This window comes from Pyxicephalus adspersus, chromosome Z, assembly GCF_032062135.1.
Source record: "Pyxicephalus adspersus chromosome Z, UCB_Pads_2.0, whole genome shotgun sequence".
NCBI classification, from domain to species: domain Eukaryota; kingdom Metazoa; phylum Chordata; class Amphibia; order Anura; family Pyxicephalidae; genus Pyxicephalus; species Pyxicephalus adspersus.
In genome coordinates this window covers 50,541,825-50,559,324 of record NC_092871.1, presented here as the reverse complement: position 1 = coordinate 50,559,324, position 17,500 = coordinate 50,541,825, and the positions used below count along the sequence as shown (strand labels likewise).

At 37.7% G+C, this 17,500-nt stretch overlaps 1 protein-coding gene across 8 annotated transcripts in view; it reads right to left on the bottom strand.

Annotated features, from left to right (window-relative positions):
• The window catches only part of EHMT1 (euchromatic histone lysine methyltransferase 1), a 74,713-nt gene that overhangs the window by 7,537 nt on the left and 49,676 nt on the right, over positions 1 to 17,500 (bottom strand). For all 8 annotated transcript variants that reach the window (XM_072430634.1, XM_072430635.1, XM_072430641.1 and 5 more), the window contains 13 exons: positions 17,120 to 17,284; positions 12,298 to 12,380; positions 7,254 to 7,360; positions 6,666 to 6,788; positions 6,482 to 6,583; positions 5,429 to 5,533; positions 5,141 to 5,295; positions 4,123 to 4,278; positions 2,704 to 2,848; positions 2,542 to 2,619; positions 2,300 to 2,415; positions 1,846 to 1,932; positions 543 to 621 (listed from right to left, as the gene is read on the bottom strand). In XM_072430634.1, coding sequence (XP_072286735.1) covers positions 543 to 621; positions 1,846 to 1,932; positions 2,300 to 2,415; positions 2,542 to 2,619; positions 2,704 to 2,848; positions 4,123 to 4,278; positions 5,141 to 5,295; positions 5,429 to 5,533; positions 6,482 to 6,583; positions 6,666 to 6,788; positions 7,254 to 7,360; positions 12,298 to 12,380; positions 17,120 to 17,284 — 1,501 coding nt within the window. The remainder of the gene's footprint in view (positions 1 to 542; positions 622 to 1,845; positions 1,933 to 2,299; positions 2,416 to 2,541; positions 2,620 to 2,703; positions 2,849 to 4,122; positions 4,279 to 5,140; positions 5,296 to 5,428; positions 5,534 to 6,481; positions 6,584 to 6,665; positions 6,789 to 7,253; positions 7,361 to 12,297; positions 12,381 to 17,119; positions 17,285 to 17,500) is intronic.

The window sequence follows — 17,500 nt, the reverse complement described above, 5'->3', positions numbered from 1 at the left end:
TCTGGTGTCCCGGCGGATCCACTGACGACGAACGATCCTAATGCAAGTAAAGGGGGAGAGCGCGCAGCAGGGTGCCACTTTGTCGCTCTCCCCCTCCCCTCTGCATAGAGCAGAACAGTGCTGTATGTACAGCACTTTTTCATGCATCCTGCAGTGCTTAATCGTTGGAAAGGATCTTTCACAGTTTCACTATAATTACAGGTGTGTATGTGGCTTTATACCTTGCCTGAATTAAACTTCAAAGTATGCTGCGCCTTTATAAATACTGGTCTTGTGTACACTATATATTGAACAGGACTTTCATATCTCCTGGTCTAGATTAGGCTGTATAATGTGCAGTAGCCTTATATCATCTGGTCTGACTGGAAAATAAACAGGATCCTCATACTTCCTAGCCTGGATAAGATTAGATCCACCTACAGTTGTTAGACTGTAAGGTCTTATGGCTGACATTTCTTTATCAAACTAATTTCTAACAAGAATGGTTCACAAATATATATGGCTTTTCACATATAAGAAATGATGACTTTCAAAATGCTTACTTTGTTATCCAAATCAAATAGGAAGGTGTCATCTTCGCGAACATCTGCTTCCGAGTCAGAAATGAGTTCTCCAACATACCTATATGTATAGAAAAAAAAAGTGCAATGCTAAAACTAATTTAGGAGATTTAATATTGGAAATTTTTTGGTAGTTAGTAACCTTAATAAGGTTAAAATGTGTCTTACTCTATACCAGATCTCTGAAAATCTACTTCTGAGTCTTCAGTTAAAAAAAAAAAAAAAAATGCATCCAGCACAACACAATAGGGTACCAAGGCAAAAGGTATCTGCCTGGTACCGTGGGATGGAAAGATAAACATGAATGGATCTCTGGGCTCCTGGGGCCCAGTGTAGTCATCTCAAAGTTAGGAAAATGGGACACATGAATCAGAAGTCTACTGATTTAGTAAGTTTTGTCAGACACAGAACAAAAGCCTGCACAGCATTTACAAAATGTCAAAAATCTCCCTATACAAAAGTAAATCAGAAAGTACTCCTGCACAATGAACAATTTCAGTAACAGAGTAAAAACTTTACAATTACTAGTCAACAATGCTTTTCCACTTGGAAACAGAAAAGGGTGTTTTCTGTAACTGCTAAACAAGAGCAGGTTTCAACCTATTATACTGCCATTATTTCCTATGCTATGACAACTAAAGCTATGAGGTGCTCTCTGCAACAAGCCAGTATACCTTAAGTGGCCCTGATCTTTAATAGAACATTTGATTTGTGAAATGAAACAATAGATCATAAGCTACTTGCATGTCTGTATTGAATCTCCACCTTTGCCACTTAGAAAGATACTTTCAGTATTTAAACAGGGCAGAATACCCTGACTTGAGGCACAATGTATGATACATATTCCCTAGTCAACACCTTGTGGACAAAACAAGGAAGAGATATCGGAGATAATTTCAACTGGGTAACCTGACTTGCATAGCTGCCACTCAAACTTGGAAGGCAACAAAAATAACTCTAAAATGTATACAAATGGTGAACCATGGCAGTCCCATATTGAGTGATACTTTTTACATGAGTAACAAAACGCCAGCCCTTTCACAAAAGCTGTTTCTCTAACAGTACAGCTCTGTAGTAAGACTATTCTCAGATTATCACTATTTTCCTGGATAAATGTAATTTTTATAATTACAATGCCTATCAGCTTCAAGTTGTTATGTGATTGTTGACATAGTCAAAGAACAATTGAATGTGACGTGTGCACCCTAAAGCAAAAACAGTAAAAGGAAAATTATGTAAGTTTGTGTCACTGACAGTCAGAATTCACAGCAGACAACTCACTTACTCGCACACAAATGTCCCTGCGGGAATGTCTTGTAGAGATCGCACTCCCCAGCCTTTATTCTTGGTCCGGAAAAGCTGTAATCTGATTCTGCATGACAATAGCAATAGGTTATATTTAAAGTCTACATGTTGAGTTAACAGCAAAAGGGGTCAAGTGCAATAAGGGGGCTGGCGCTGCTAACCTCCTCTACTAGGTCCCTGGTTTTTAAAATCTTGAATCAGAAATGTCAAAAGTACTTATGAGTATTCACTTGCTTTGAAGACTAACAAAGCCAACCTTTTAAGAACGAGATCAGCAGAGGTAACATGACTGGGGAAAAACAAACAGGGGGAAACCACTTAGTATCTCTATAGTCACCCTTTTATGTTATGTATCTTCTACATACTTCTATCATGAGAAGTGTACTTAAAACATCCAACTTTGGGACCAAACTGCACCTATAAATGTGACTTACTTTAAGCCATTCTGCACCACTCGGTTGCGACAATTCCTCCAGCAAGAGCAAGCGTGGTTACATTCAAATATAAGGGGAGGTTCCACCATGTTGAATTCTGGCAAAAGACGTCCACTCTGAAAAAAGAAGACAAATTTTATACTGTTGTAAGTATTCGTTCCCTATTTAAATTTTTAAAAAATCCTGTTATTAGGTTAACAGTTTTTTCCTTATCTTCCACTACTACATGCATTTGGGCTTACCTTATCATACCAACACCGCATGCTGAGCTGACTGCACATGCAGTTTCCAGATGAACAGTCATCTATACACACACAGTACTGGAAACGACAAAGTTCTAAGTTATTGTACAGCACAAGGTGTATAATGCATTATGTGCACACTGTAGAAATTGGAAGCCTTACCTGAAGATGAGTTATGTTACGGTCTACGTTCAATGGGGAGGTCACACAATTCTGTGACACATATTTGTAATTGTTGGGACAAGGTTCAGAGTCTTCACCATTGACACATGGTATTGGGATGTTTTCGTATCCCCTTGAAATGTCCCTTTAAAAAAAATATTTGGAACTATTAAACATTTATTCAGTAAGTAATTCAAACAAAGTTTAAATGTTAGCCACAAAGACAGCTAAACCGCATGATGAGATAAGATACGGTGAATGTGTGAGGTCTGTTGCAAAACTCACACTGTTTGTAAGACACATGGTTAAGAATGTTGCTTCTCACACTGCTAAAGATAAAATAATCCCATAATTTGGATAAAGTTGGAAGTCAAGTAAAATACCTTTTTTCCCCATTTTGGTGGGAAAGGTAAATCTTCTGCCTATTTGTTCAGATCTTTAGGGCTTCATTACATTTCTGCCCACTTCCGGGCAAATGATAAAGGAACTTAAATATATAAAGGTGTGCCAGACTCAAACTCAAAGGTAAATTTAAAACAAAACAGTTATTCTGCTAAATCAAAAGTACATCTGATTGTTTCTATCCATTTCCATCCACCCCTATAGAATATTATGGAGAGGATATACTAAGAAGAGGGAGGCTTGAAGCTATGAGTGTGGCGACAGAGGAGAACTCCCTCATCATTGGTCACAGAAACGCCAATACACATTATTACATGACCAAGGATTTACATGATTATGCAGTTTCAGGAGACGTACACACAACCTTCGCACCTAAAGTGTGGTACACACAAGACCATTCTCCAGAGCACTGTAGGAATATCAGCTGCAGCTTTTTAAGTCAAATGCATTAAAACTTGGTTTTCTGGTGACTATTTAATTTAAAATAAAAGTATACAGAGTTATGGTATGAACTTAGAAGAGGGATCCGGTGTATTACTGCCTTCACCGTGGAGTACTGCTTTAACTTTCAGAGCATCAAAAAGTATACACCCAAGAAACTTAGTGTAGTATAGAAAGATAAACTTTCAGCACCAAAATTAACACTCTAGCACATATCAACACCACTACTGGTGGGAGGGACAGTACATCCAAGTGAAGAATGTGAAAAGTGCCTGAGGCCCAGACATATTTGTGACAAACTAAAGCACTGGGTGCTCTGGAAGACAAAGGCACTTGAAGGGAAATCAAAGTTTGTAATAGGAATGTGTATTAGTTTATACATACTATTTCCTTATATATTGTGGTCAGGGCTAAAAACATAGACTGTTATCAGATGGCTCACACATGATTTCAAATAAACAATAAAAGGAGCTAAGCAAGCTGTATATAATGTGATCTTTCTTTAGCTAGAATATCTACCTAGTGTTTTTTTGTTTTTAAATATACCTATAAACCAGGAAAATACTTTCTCTGTACCTGATGAGCACTGTCTCCTCTGTCTTGGGTTTCTCTGATGGGTTGGTGCTCCTCTTTAAAGCTGTCCAGACTTGAGAGTTGGGGCTGCAACACTCCAGTGGTGTTTCCCCCTCCTTATTCCTCAAGATTACCTCGGCACCATTAGCAAGAAAAAGTCTGGAGCAATACACAAAAGAAAAGGGTTCACATTAACTCCCAGACAGAAACACTCTTTTCATTTGAATGGAGAAAGTACCCTTTTGGCACATAGCAACACAGTTAGTAGTAAATATACATAAATGGTATAGGACACCACTGTTTAAGTGTTATAGGGTCTACTTGTTTGGACAAAAATCTTTTGTTTGCTTGTCAGTCAAAAGATTTATTTAGTATTTGTGGACAACTTTAGTTCCACTTCATATAATAACTAAACCTAAAACAAAAATGTAATATCACAGCTTAACCATCATTAGAAAAATTAGCCGATTTGTTTATCTTTCTTTCAGCCTAAGAGCATTTACAACAAGTACAAAAACAGCTGATCTTGTTCTTGTCACTTCTTTAATTATTTCTTCCACCCTGCATGTCAAGGAAAAAAAATAGTGTAGGACATACTGGACACCAGCAAGCATGACAACGGTTCCCTCTTTTAACAGTGAGGGAGTGTGTACCTCCCATTGAGAAAAATGTTATTCATAGAACTACCAGGTAAAAAAAAAATAAAACATTAAAAAAAAGGAAACTAATGATGCCATCACAAATTAGGCTGTAATATATTAAGCTGTTTTTGGGTTTAGATACACTTTAAGTGGGTCACACTATGCAGTCTGTAAAGCAATCATGGAAATCTCAAAGGTCTTTGTAGTGTAATGGCCTACTTAGATAAATATGGCCTTTAAATAATAAAAAAGACTATCATAAATGTCACTAGTGCAGTTGGATATGTGGTAAGACCTTCTATTACTAGATGGGTAGAACAGAATTCTTGTGACTTTCCAACAGTGCACTACCCTGTCTAATGTAAATGTTATTTGCTTACGTAACACATTCGTATCTGTTCTCCCGGGCAGCAATGTGAAGTGGAGAGTCACCATGAATGTTGACAGCTCTAAGGTCACATTTAGAATCCAGGAGGATCTTAGCAATTTCAACTGATCCAGCGAAAGCTGCCCAGTGCAGACATATGTTCTCTTCCTAAAATAGAAAAGGAGACATCAGCAGAGATTATTTTTTATTTATTTTTTATTATGAAGTCTCAACTTGTAGTCATGGTCTACCAGGTCATTCAGCAGATTGGAAGGAAATCCTAAAAAGACATTGCACTTACATTGTCCCGGATATTGATGTCAGCCCCGCAGGATAGCAACAGCTTAACAAGTTCCAAGTGTTTGTATTCAGTGGCCCAAATCATTGGAGTCCAACCACCATCATCCTAGAGAAATAAAGATACAGTCAGAGATACGAACCATTGTGTAATCAATCACAAAGCTAAACAAGAAAAAAAAATCAAGGGCACCTACAGTATGTATGCACATGAGCAAGAAAGTGGATGAGAGGGTAATTGTCACACTAAGGGTTCAATCCGAATGCCTTAGAAAGAATCACTTGAAGCATGAAAAATTAACTTTTATACAAGCGCTCAGCATATGTTTATAAAAACAAAGGAAAAACAACAAGAAATGTTCACAAAGCCTTGGAACCTATTTACTAGCTTGCATGTCAGGACATCCAGGGAAACAAACTGAAATGTTCAAATTAGGAATCCATTTTGTGGACAAGTTTACTGATGACAAATTAATTGGTTCTCAATGTTCATTAAGTGTCACTGACCTATATAGACATAGTTGATGACAAGGATTACATTTTAATGAATAAGAAATCTTAGTGATTAATGTCCAGTTTTGTCACTGGTCTCCAGTGAACTGACAGGCCAAGGTAAGACTATGTGCTGTCAGTGATGGCAATGGTCTCTAGTAAAATATGAGATATCAGCAAAGTTTTCTAATGATAGGATAGACTGTCATAAGTTTTAAATGTCAGTGATAATGCTGGTCTTTAAACAATAGATATGCCTATGTTCTCTGGATCGTGGAGTGTCCATCAATCTCTAATGAATGAATAGGCTGTGCTTTTGAGAATATGTACCATAAGCGATGTCACTGTTTTTAAATGGATAGAGGCTCCTTATGGATATTAGTTAACACCATAAGTGACGTCACATGTCTCTTGTGAATATAAATTTGTCATTCATTTGATTGTCAGAAACCTCTTAATAAAGTGTATAGGGTATATTTGATATATTTCAGAATAAAATCTATAATTTTTCAAATACAGTATAACACTGTAGTTTTTCCTGTTTAATGCAGCACTGCATCCTTACCTGACAGTTGACATCCATGTTTTCATTGTTGAGTAGATATTTCACTGCATCATAGTGACCCTTTTTGGAAGCCAAATGCAAACAAGTGGAACCTTCAGAGTCCTGGAAAAGTAAAAAGTGTGAAAACTGTTATTCCGAGGACCAGAATGAGTTCAGAAACTGGGACTAAAGAAAATTAACTTACTTTGGGGTCAAGCAATGCTCCAGCTCTGACCAGATACCTAACAGTTTCCAAATGATTGTTCTCAGCTGCATCCATCAAGGGTGTCCTCTGATCCTCAGAGCAGTTATCCAAGTTAGCACCAGCCTGGGGTGGATGAGATAAAAAACATTTTTACTGACTAGTGCACTAAAACCCTTAACAGAAAAAAAAAAAATAAAGTTTCTTTCTAAACAAAGTGTGCACACTAAAGACATGTGTCCAAGGCAGTGCTGTGACTACAAGAACTTATATTGAGATATGTTACCAAACTAGTGTACCACTACCAATATTGCTATTTAAATTCCCCAGATTGTAGTGCTAAGCTTGTCAATTGGGGAACAACACCAACTGGCATTAAAAGAAGAAAACAAGAAAAGTTGATTCTTAAATAAATGGCTTCTGGAAACTAGATAAGAATTTTGAAGCTGATGTTAACCTGGTGGAATACCTAATTTATAATGGTGTCAACCATTATAAACTGAATACTTTACCATTTGAGTCCACCAGTTTACTCTAGGAACCACCACTATTTAATAAGCCTCAAAAGAAATTAATCGATTTTACATTCACCTGTACAAGCATGTGGCAGATATCTGTGTGACCCATTTCTGCAGCAGCGTGCAAAGGGGTTCTCTTCCCATGCTGCTCCATCTTGTAGTTGGGATCAATGCCATCAACTAAGATAAAAAACATCAACAATTAGAAACACTAGGACTGACATAGTTCTAAGCTATCTTTGTATGTGTATCATCAAATGTAACTGGGTAACGTAATATCATCTGCAACTTAAAAATCAACAAAATAAACTCCCTCTTTACAACATTACTAAAGTTTGTAATTAAAGTTTTTTTTTTTTTTTTTTAGCTCAGCCAATATTTATTAAACCAAATCTTTCTCTATGTCCAGAGCTGAGAGCCATTCTGTTTTGGTACTTAGGGTGTAGTAGTAAAAAAGAACTCAAAGAAAGTATTACCAGTTCAAAGAGGCAAGGCAGTGGCCCAAATGACTGCTCCTAGGATACACAGCATCAGCCAAAAATTTGGAGACAACTTCTTATTCATGCTTTTTTTCCCCTTTTTTTTTTTACTATTTTCTACTCTTGTCATTCTCTTTAGTTTAATCAGTTTTAGGAGGTAGTAACCAAGAATGGTTTTCAACAGTCTGGAAGGAGTTGCCAGAGATGTGGAGCACTTGTTGGACCACTCAGCAGTCCAACTCTTCCCAAACCTTATCAACTGGATTTAGGCTAGGTGTTTGTGGAGGCCAGGTCATCAGAAGCAGGACTTCAACACTTTTCTTGTTTAAATAGCCTCTACAAAGCCTGAAGGTGTGTTTGAGTTCATTTTACTGATGAAAAACAAATAATAATATTATTAGGCGCACACCAGATGCGATAAATGGGATTGGATAAATCACTAACGGCGCCACCAGTCAGATGGTCAACCAACACCATCACATCTCCTCTATGCTTCATGGTGTGAGCCACACACAGAGAAACTATCTCTGCATTTCCAAAGACATGGTAGCTGGAAAAGATTTCCACCAGTATATTGTCCATTATTTTGTTTCTTGGCCCAGGACATTTGTTGTTTCTTCTTCTTCCTCAGTAGCAGCACATTGAAAAATTACTCACTAAAGGACTGTGTACCAGCTCAATACAAGAGATCTTAAATACATTTAGAAAGCAAGAAATTACCTTTTGACAAGATACACCCATATTATAATATTTATTTGAGGGAAAGTCAAAAGTGTGCAAAACTGTCATCAAAGCAAAAGGTGGCCAATTTGAAAACCCTAAAATTTAAAAACAAACACTCACCAGCCATTTTATTTGGTAGACCTCTTCAACTGCTTATTAAAAAAAGGTAATATCTAATGTGTGGACATTGTGAAGATGACCTGTTCAACTTTAAACATCACAATGGGTAAGAAAGGCAATTTAAAGGACACTGAACATGGAATGGTTGTTAGTACAAGGCAGGCTGGTCTGAGTATTCCAAAAACAGCTGACCTGCTGGAATTTTCAAGCACAACCACTGAGGTTTTAGGGAGAATGGTCTGAAAATGAAAAAGTACACAGTTCCCTGGGCAAAAATGCCTTGTTGATGCCAGAGGTCAGAGTAGAATGGCCGGACTGGTTTGAGCTGGAAGAAAGGAAACAGTAACTGAAATATCCACCTATTACAATTGATGTATGCAGAAGAGCATCTAAATGGCTGGTGGTGTAATATTGAGCTCATTTAGGATGTGGTGAAACGGGAGATTCGCACCATAATGTGCCACCGACAAGTCTGCAGCAACTGCCTGATAATATTGTGTCAATATGGACAAAAAGCCTTCAGGAATGTTTCCAGCAGGTTTGTGAATCTATGCTATGAAGAATTACATTAGTTCTGAAGGCGAAAGTAGGTCCAGGTATACCGGGAAAAGTGGGTGGTGTGTGTGTGTATATAAAGATTTTAAAATATTATCATAACACACAGGTAAAACAATGTACTAATGGGTCAAACCATACCCCCCCCCCCCCAAAAAAAAAAAAAAACAAACAAAAAAAACACCAAAGCACCATAATTTTACATATTTAGAAAGGCACGTTGCTGACACCCATATTGCTACAGTCAGCACTCGATTACGTGTGGAATAGATTGAGGAGATCATTTCCCAAGTGGGCTGTTGGGTCAGCTCCTGGCAGTGCTCAAACGTAAAGACATTCTCCGGCACATATCAAATTCTCTTTTATTCCCTCCGCATCTGGAGAGACCTTATTAGCAAGCTGTGAATAGTGCATGCATCAGCATTATACCGCTCGCTTGCTGGCGTTAAAGCAGGCAGCAGCCCACGTCTGCACTAAATGTTGGCTGCTCTGGGAATTGAAAAAGATTTTTTTTACCCGGGAGGGGCTGAAAAAGTGAATCCAAAACACTTGGTATGCCTGTGTGTGAGCAGGAACTAGTATGTGCTAGCACATCAGCAAAGAGTACCCCCTTTTACAAGAATAATCCTTGTTAAAAAAAAACTGATAAAAAAGTACGTAAAATCCAAAGAACTATATTTACTCTTTGTTCTCCAAATCAGCTTTATTTGTTCAATAAACCCAATTTACAGTAGTAAGACTAAAAAAAGTTATTAACCACAAATATATGAAAGTTATGAAAGTTCCCAAAATATCTGCAAACAAAACATGATATTCAGGCTTACAGTGGAACTGAATTCCACTTTAAAAATCTGGAATCAGGTAGGTCCTTATTAAAGAAAGGACAGACGATGTCTCTTCTGCAGTAAGTATTCCTACCTGCCTGGCCATCTGTAAAAATTCCCAGCTTCCCTTGCATTTCCTAGGACTGAATGAACTCCGGTGAACCTAAGCAGGACTTGCGTCATTCCAACTTGGCCAATCAAGACGGCCTAAGATTAGGATGTGGAACTGAAGAGGGGGAATATGGAGGCACACACGAGAGAACGAGGACAGGTGAATATCTCCAGGGTTTAGTTTCTCTTTTATAGCCACTATGTGAAGAATAAAATTTTGTGCATGTTACCGCACACAATACTCTATGTTTAATTTCAGAACTAAGAACATTGTCTATGCTTGATTGTCATAGCTCTGGGATTGCACTGTTAAGGACCTGTTAGTCTACACTGACAAACCAATCTAATAATGGCTACAGATGGTAGGCTATATCTGTCACAAGCAAAACAATAGGTAGAAATGTGGGTCAGGCAGGCAGGTGAACAGTCAACAGTCCCTATACTTTAGGTAAATCCCAAACTGAAGAGTTAGATACAGAGTAGATTAGTCTAAATAAAATGGAAGATATACATTTTCATAATCAAGTTTGCATACATTATTGGCCAAAAGTTTTGGAAGTAACACAACTGTTGTGTTTTGCTAAATGTGTAGCTTCATTTTTGTGATGTCAATTCATATTATTTTTAGATTACCAGAGTACAGAGTAATCAGATGTATATTAATTCATTGCAAAGAGCTATATTAACATAAAACAATTACTTCTTCAGAAAAGCCTGTTTTCGATGTATTTTTGCCCTGGCACAAAATTTGCTTGAAATCATTGTCTTCATGTGTTGACAATGGTTACCTCAAAAGAAATGCCTGCAGTCATTGATTTGCAGCAAAATGGCCCTCATATGCAAGGAAATTCCTTCTATAGAATAGTGCGACTGAAGAAAACTTTTACTGGATCATCAAGAACTTCAAGGCGAGAGGTTCTGTTGTAGTGAAAAAAGATTCAGGATGTCCAGCAAGTGCCATCCCCCTACAGCTACAGAAATGTGCTGTAACAGTGCAGACGCTCCACTATATTGGCAGCAAGTAGGTGGAAGATGATCTGAGACTTTTGGTTAAGGACCTTATATTAAAAAGAGCAGCAAAGAAGCCACTTCTTTCCAAGAAGAAAAAAAAAAAAAAAAACTTCAAGTTTTGTAGGTGTCCATGTGTGGGGTTGATTCTCATCCAAGGGAGTGGGCCCACTCAGAATTATGCCCAAGATCACCACCATCAATAAAGAACGGCATCAAAATATCCTCCAAAGCAATGTCTCCAAACAATCCAGGTGTTGATCAGTGTTTAACCTGGAATATTTTTTAAGCCGGGTGGTAAGAAATTGTAGGAGGGTGGCAGCCCCAAAAACAGCCGGGTGGTCGCCGAAAAGTACCGGGTGGTGTGCCCAGCTAAAAGGGGCTGGGGAGAACACTGTTGATTATCTGTGTATTTTCCAGCATGAAGCAGCAAAATGTCACAAGACAAAAGTGATAATGAATTTGTTTAGAGATCATAACCCTGAAGTTTTGAAACCATGGTAAGAAAACTACCAAGATCCCATTGAGAACATTGAGCCAATTCGCAAAAAGCAGATAGACCAGCAGAACATCCCAAATTGTGATCAACTCCAAGCACTAACACAGCAAGAATGGATCACCATCAGTCAGGATTTGAAGCAGACATGGATATCCAGCATGCCAGAGCAAATTAGCAAAAAAGTTATGAAGAACAACGGTCAACCAAGTATATTTTACATAAATCATCTTTTGTCACAAATGGCCTTTTAAACTTTTAGGGTCTATAATTGTTCTTCAGTATACCATAAAACATGTAAAAAAAAAAAAAAAAAAAAAAAAAAAAAGCTGAGAATAAATCTAAAAATGCTGAGATATCAAAATTTGCTAAATGTTTGGCCAATACAGTAGATGAAATTTAGTCTAAAAGATTCAAATACTTACATAATATTATATATTTTTTTTAGAAAAAGAAAGGCCTAATCTCTTAAAAAAAAACAAAACAAAAATAAATTCTCACATTTAGCAAAAAAAAAAAAAAACAATGCACACACTAATTGTTTAACTTTTGGAAAAAAAAAACAATACCACAGCATTTATGAACCAATAGTACATGAAGGAGGTGATTACCTGGTGCTCTGGAGGTTAAATGATAAACTAAGTGATGTTAGGGTATATGCAGTTAAATTTTGTGTTGCATGTACCTACCAGTTTTCTGGAAACATTTTTGATATGTAAGCCAATCTAAAAGATGGATAAATTTAATTTCTAAAGCTCTGTTTAAACAGAAGCCATCTGATATGACCAGGAATCTACTCACCAAGCATCATTAACACTTTCTGCAGTTCTCCTTGCCTTGCAGAAAAATACAGCTGTTTGGGGTGGAAGCGTAATTTCTTTGGCCTGTGAAGGAGAAAAATGGCAAAATTTTTTTACAAAGCATAACCACTAAACAAGAAGCCTGAAAAGGAGCTTATGAAGCATTCATAATTGAATGCATGCACCTACTTACAATGAGAAACCAGTAAAAAAAAAAATAAATAAATAAAAAAAAGCTGCAAAAAATTCCAACATTATTTAAGTGTGTTAAGTGTGAGTGAGTGTACATATACACACACGTGCCTAAATTATCATTGGATACAAACTGGAATATAACTATCTATCTAACAATCACTTTTGAGAAAGCAAAGTTACAATGTATTTCTTGGCTGCTTTGCTGATGCAGCGCCCCTTGCACACTTTCACAGGACTTACCAATAAATCAGACCTATCACCAAAATTTTTACTTAATATAAAAAGGTAGATAACCTTTTTTATATAAAGTAAAAAATAATTTGTATTTCCCACTCAAATGCCTTAACAGAAAGGGAGGAGCCCCTCCGCTTCTGTCATTACTGCCGTTGAATGGGAGCGCAGAGCCTCCTGGGATACTTCATGCGTCCCTCTTGGCTTAAGGCTGCTCCACCTGTGCATGGCCGATCTTGCCGGGGAAGAGGAAGAATCCAGGATGGCGGACTGAATCGAGGTTAGGTTTGGAAGGATCAAGGGCTTTGCGGAAGTAAAGGTGTTTTTTTTTTTTCTTCTAAATAATTGTTTTAATGAAAGTTCCTCCTTAGCTGAACAGCCAGTGATAAGAAATTTAATATTTTGGCCTCAAAGCAAACATGATTTGCCCATGAAAAGCAAAAAGTTTGTTTCTATGAACCCTTCTGCAGCAACCCATACTCATATTTTCTTTTGTTCCCCAACAGTGTGCATTATCATTGAACAGGCTGAATATAGAAGAGTAAATGAAATGTGAGTGCTAAGATAGCGGTACACTTTGACCCACTGGCAAAAGCTCGAGAAAAAGGAGGGAAGACAGCGAAGGGTAAGAGTAAGGTTTGGTGGGAAGATGTTTTGTGGGAAGATGCTTGCTTGAGGAGGGCGGGATAGAAGGGCTGGAAGTGCCAGACAGCAATTTACAATGTGTGTGTAAGCTACAGCAGACGCTAGAGGGATAGGGTGATGTGAGCGAATAGGGTCAGAAATTAGGCGGCAATGTCCTATTGAAACACAAACTGACCCGATGCAGGAATCACACTAGATGAGTAACTTGCTGGGAATGGGTGTTGTGGATGGGACTGGTCTGTATTTAAACGCCAATGCTATTGCACATGCATAGTAGCATCACAATGGTATAACTTACCTGCCACTACTGCATATGTGCCAGATACCAGTACCATTTACCAGTAATATTCTACATTACTGCCTAAATTTTCTTGGCATTTAGTGACAACACTACTAATTTCTTCTGATGTGGAACATTTTTCACAGAAACCACCAAATTCCAGCACAGAAGTCTCCTGTTACTAACAACTTATTTGTTGATCCACTATGTCAAATTATCTACTAAAGAGAGCCACAAATATGTTTTAATTGACTAGAGGTTTCCCTGTGCAAGAGGATGATAGTCCTGTGCAGATTGATTGCAGAACATTAAAGGAGATCAGTAGCAATGTTATTAATTGCTGGGTCTAGGTCCTGCTTTTATACACTTTCAGGTGCACTTGCTCTGTCTCTAAAGCATTATTTAGGTAAGTAGGCTAGCTAGGCCACAAAAAGACAACTACTTCATTAGGTCTTTGGGTGTGCTTTCAAAATTACCAGAATTGTAATATTTTATTTTATAGTTTAGAAAAGGTTAACACTGAGGGAGGACACTGTAGTCATCTGCTGGGCGCAACACCTGAAAGTAATGGGAGCTTTTTTAAAGCACTATTTGAAATCTTTTGGGTAAACATTTTAGGCTTAGGGTCCTCCCTCAAAATAGTTTTAGCTATTCTTTATCCCTATTGTACATCCATATTGCGCTAACAACCTGACAACCTGCTGGGGAAGCCAATAAACCATGTTTTTGGGGGGTGTGAGGGAACCCAGAAACTCCAGAGCTGAAGGTAATTGCAGGGCTGTATGTTAATTAAGGATTTTACATCACATGGCACTTGTAGAATTAGTCACTACAGACTACTACTACTACTACTACTACTTCGGGAAGAATAGTCACAAGTAAATTGCTGGCCTTTTTTTTTTTTTTTTTTTCTCCAAACGTTACTGTGTAGTTTTCTGTACTATGTATATCAGTTTTCTGGCCTTAATCATGAGATCTATCACAACAAAGAATAAAATAATTCTCTAGCTCGGAAAGCAAGCCAGAGGCTCAGAACAGCATGTAGAGAAGAGAGGCCAAGTACTAGATGGGGAGAAGCAATTCAGTGAAACTAGTGCCCACTGAATAGTCAGCAATTTGTTACAGGTACTGATAAAAGGAACAATCCGAACACTGTGCATTTATGTTCAAGCAGCAGTCACCTGCTGTGTGCTTCAGCTTGAGCAGTAATACCTGAATACTAGAGTCCAGCCATGCAAACACTCGGTAAATCTGGATGAGACATCTACCAAGGTAAATTATTATAAAATGTGAAGTGCTGTGGTAAGTCCTCCTATCCTTATGCCCAGTTTTTAGGATTCATTCAGTTTTTTTTATTTTTTTAAATTCCTTGCCACAGTGTATGACTTTAGGATTTTAAGTTCCTTTAGTGACAAATAAAGATGTAAGCAGATCCATGCTCTCAAAATCACATAATAAATATATATATATATATATCATATCTCTTTATCTATATACAGTGGTACCTTGGTATAAGTCCTTAATCCATTCCAGATCCTTGGACTTATACCAAAAAAAAATTCCCATGAGAAATAAAAGGAAAATGAATAATCCGTTCCCATGAAAAAAAAAATCATATGGTTATTGGCATATTATACATTGATGGGGTTGTAAAGAACAATTTAAACACTGCTTGATGCTAAATTACATAAATACAAAAGCAAATAAATGAAAAAAAAAGAAAGTTTAACCTCCCTTACCTTGCTGAGAGGAGTTGAGTGCCTACCAGGATGGTGCTGAGAAGGGAGGAGGAGGAGATGGTATGTAATTCACAGAGAGTTATTGCGCGGGTTGTTCACTGAATGGTGGCAACTGGCAAACTGACGCTTGTGGGCAGTTGCTGCTTTGTCTCGAGAGAGGTAAATAAGGGTAGCGCGCGGTGTTGTGATTCATTTTGACCCATACAAGTTCTAGCACAAAGGTACAGAGGTACCACTGTATATATATGTGTGTGGGTGTGTCTATCTATCTTATTTTTAAAATTGTTAAAAATCTGATAGATATTGTGCTTAGTCTAATAAACATTTAAAACGCAGTAATACCCACTTCATAGTTTACGTGAGCTGTGTGATATTCCAAAGTTTTGCTCAATTCTACTTTTGACAACATATATACAATATATAGCAAATAGTAGTGTGTGACTACTGAATCACAATGATTGTTTATCTTTTGAAGGAGTAATACATTCATTTTTCTGTAGTCTTTTACATTTGCATTTCACTTTAGGGCAAGTGACATGACAGACACCAACAGGATATGAAATAAAATAAAATATTTTACTTCATACAAAACTAGAGTTTAAAGAGTTTGTAAGAAAGGATATTTTATGCTGTGGGAATGTTAACTGCATGTTTAACCTCCCAACCGTTAAGCCCGACCTTCGTACGGGCTAAAAAAAGTTGCAATTTTCGTTAACCCCGAACTTTTCTCCCTATATTAAAATCCTCACTTACCTGGTCCCGCTGTGCTCATCCAGCATCGTGTTCGTGTTCCAGCGTCGTCCTCCCTCTCCAGCATCAGGTGCCTTCTCCTATACCAGCGGGACCGGTAAGAAGCATCTTGTGTTCTGTCGGCCGGCATCTTGTGTTATGCCGGCCGGCGGAACACAAGATGCCGGCCGGCTTCTTACCTGGTCCCGCTGATCATCCAGCGTCGTTCTCGTTCCAGCGCCGGGTGCTCTCTGAAACAAGAAGCCTGCCGGCGGAGGAAAAAAAAAATGGCCGACTTCTCCCTGCGTGCGTGTGCGATGACGTCGGCGCGTGTGCGGGAAATTCAAATTGAAACTCATTCAAACATTTTGTATTGGATTGAATACAAACTCCTGTATCCAATCCAATACAAAATAAATACAAAGTATGTAATTGGTAAATTCAAACTCTCATTTTGTATTGGATTGGATACAGGAGTTTGTATTCAATCCAATACATAATGAGAGTTTGAATTTTGTTCTCATTTTGTATTGGATTGAATACAAAGTCCTGTATCCAATCCAATACAAAATAATAGAAAATATATTTATGTGGTTTTGTCTATAGGTATGTGACGTTGGACGGTTGGACACTAGGGAGGTGTTTTAGAAATATATATTACTATACAGTATACCGAATTATCGCATTTTCAGTATTTTTAATTTATTTATGTATTCTTGTTTAAGCTGAATTTTGTGTTTTTCCTTTAATTTTATTAAAAGTAATTTTTTTTTTACATGATTGTGTGTTTAAAACATTTTTTTTAATAATTATATCTACTAGACCCCTATTCGGACATATTTCTGTAAGTTACAGGTCTACAATTTAAAAAAAAAATTTCATGAAAAACAGTGTAACGCCCAGGTGGTTAAGTAATAAGTGACCCCTAGTCTCAATATACTTTATTTATAAATTGAATTTGAGTAATATCTAATCCATTTACAACACATTAATGGGCAACTTACTTTTCTGAGTCCAAAGCAAGAAGAGCACTTTCCAGAGTCTCTTTAATGTGTCCCTGAGACAGGATTGGTGATTTTCCTGCACTAGGTGGTTCAGTGGTTTCACAGGTCTGAGGAGGTGGAGCCTCTGACTTTGACTCTTCAACAGTTTTCTCTGCTGTAATATCACTAGCAAGACATAAAATAACACCACATTAGCAACAATTGCAGAATGGTCAAATAAACCATTCAGCCATGACATTAGGCTGGCAGTTTATACTTCGATTTCGCAAACTTTTATAGGCTAGATCAGGGGTCTGCAACCTGCGGCTCCGGAGCCGCATGCGGCTCTTCAGCCTCCTTGTTGTGGCTCCCTTCGGCTGCTGCGGGGAGATCTCTGATGAG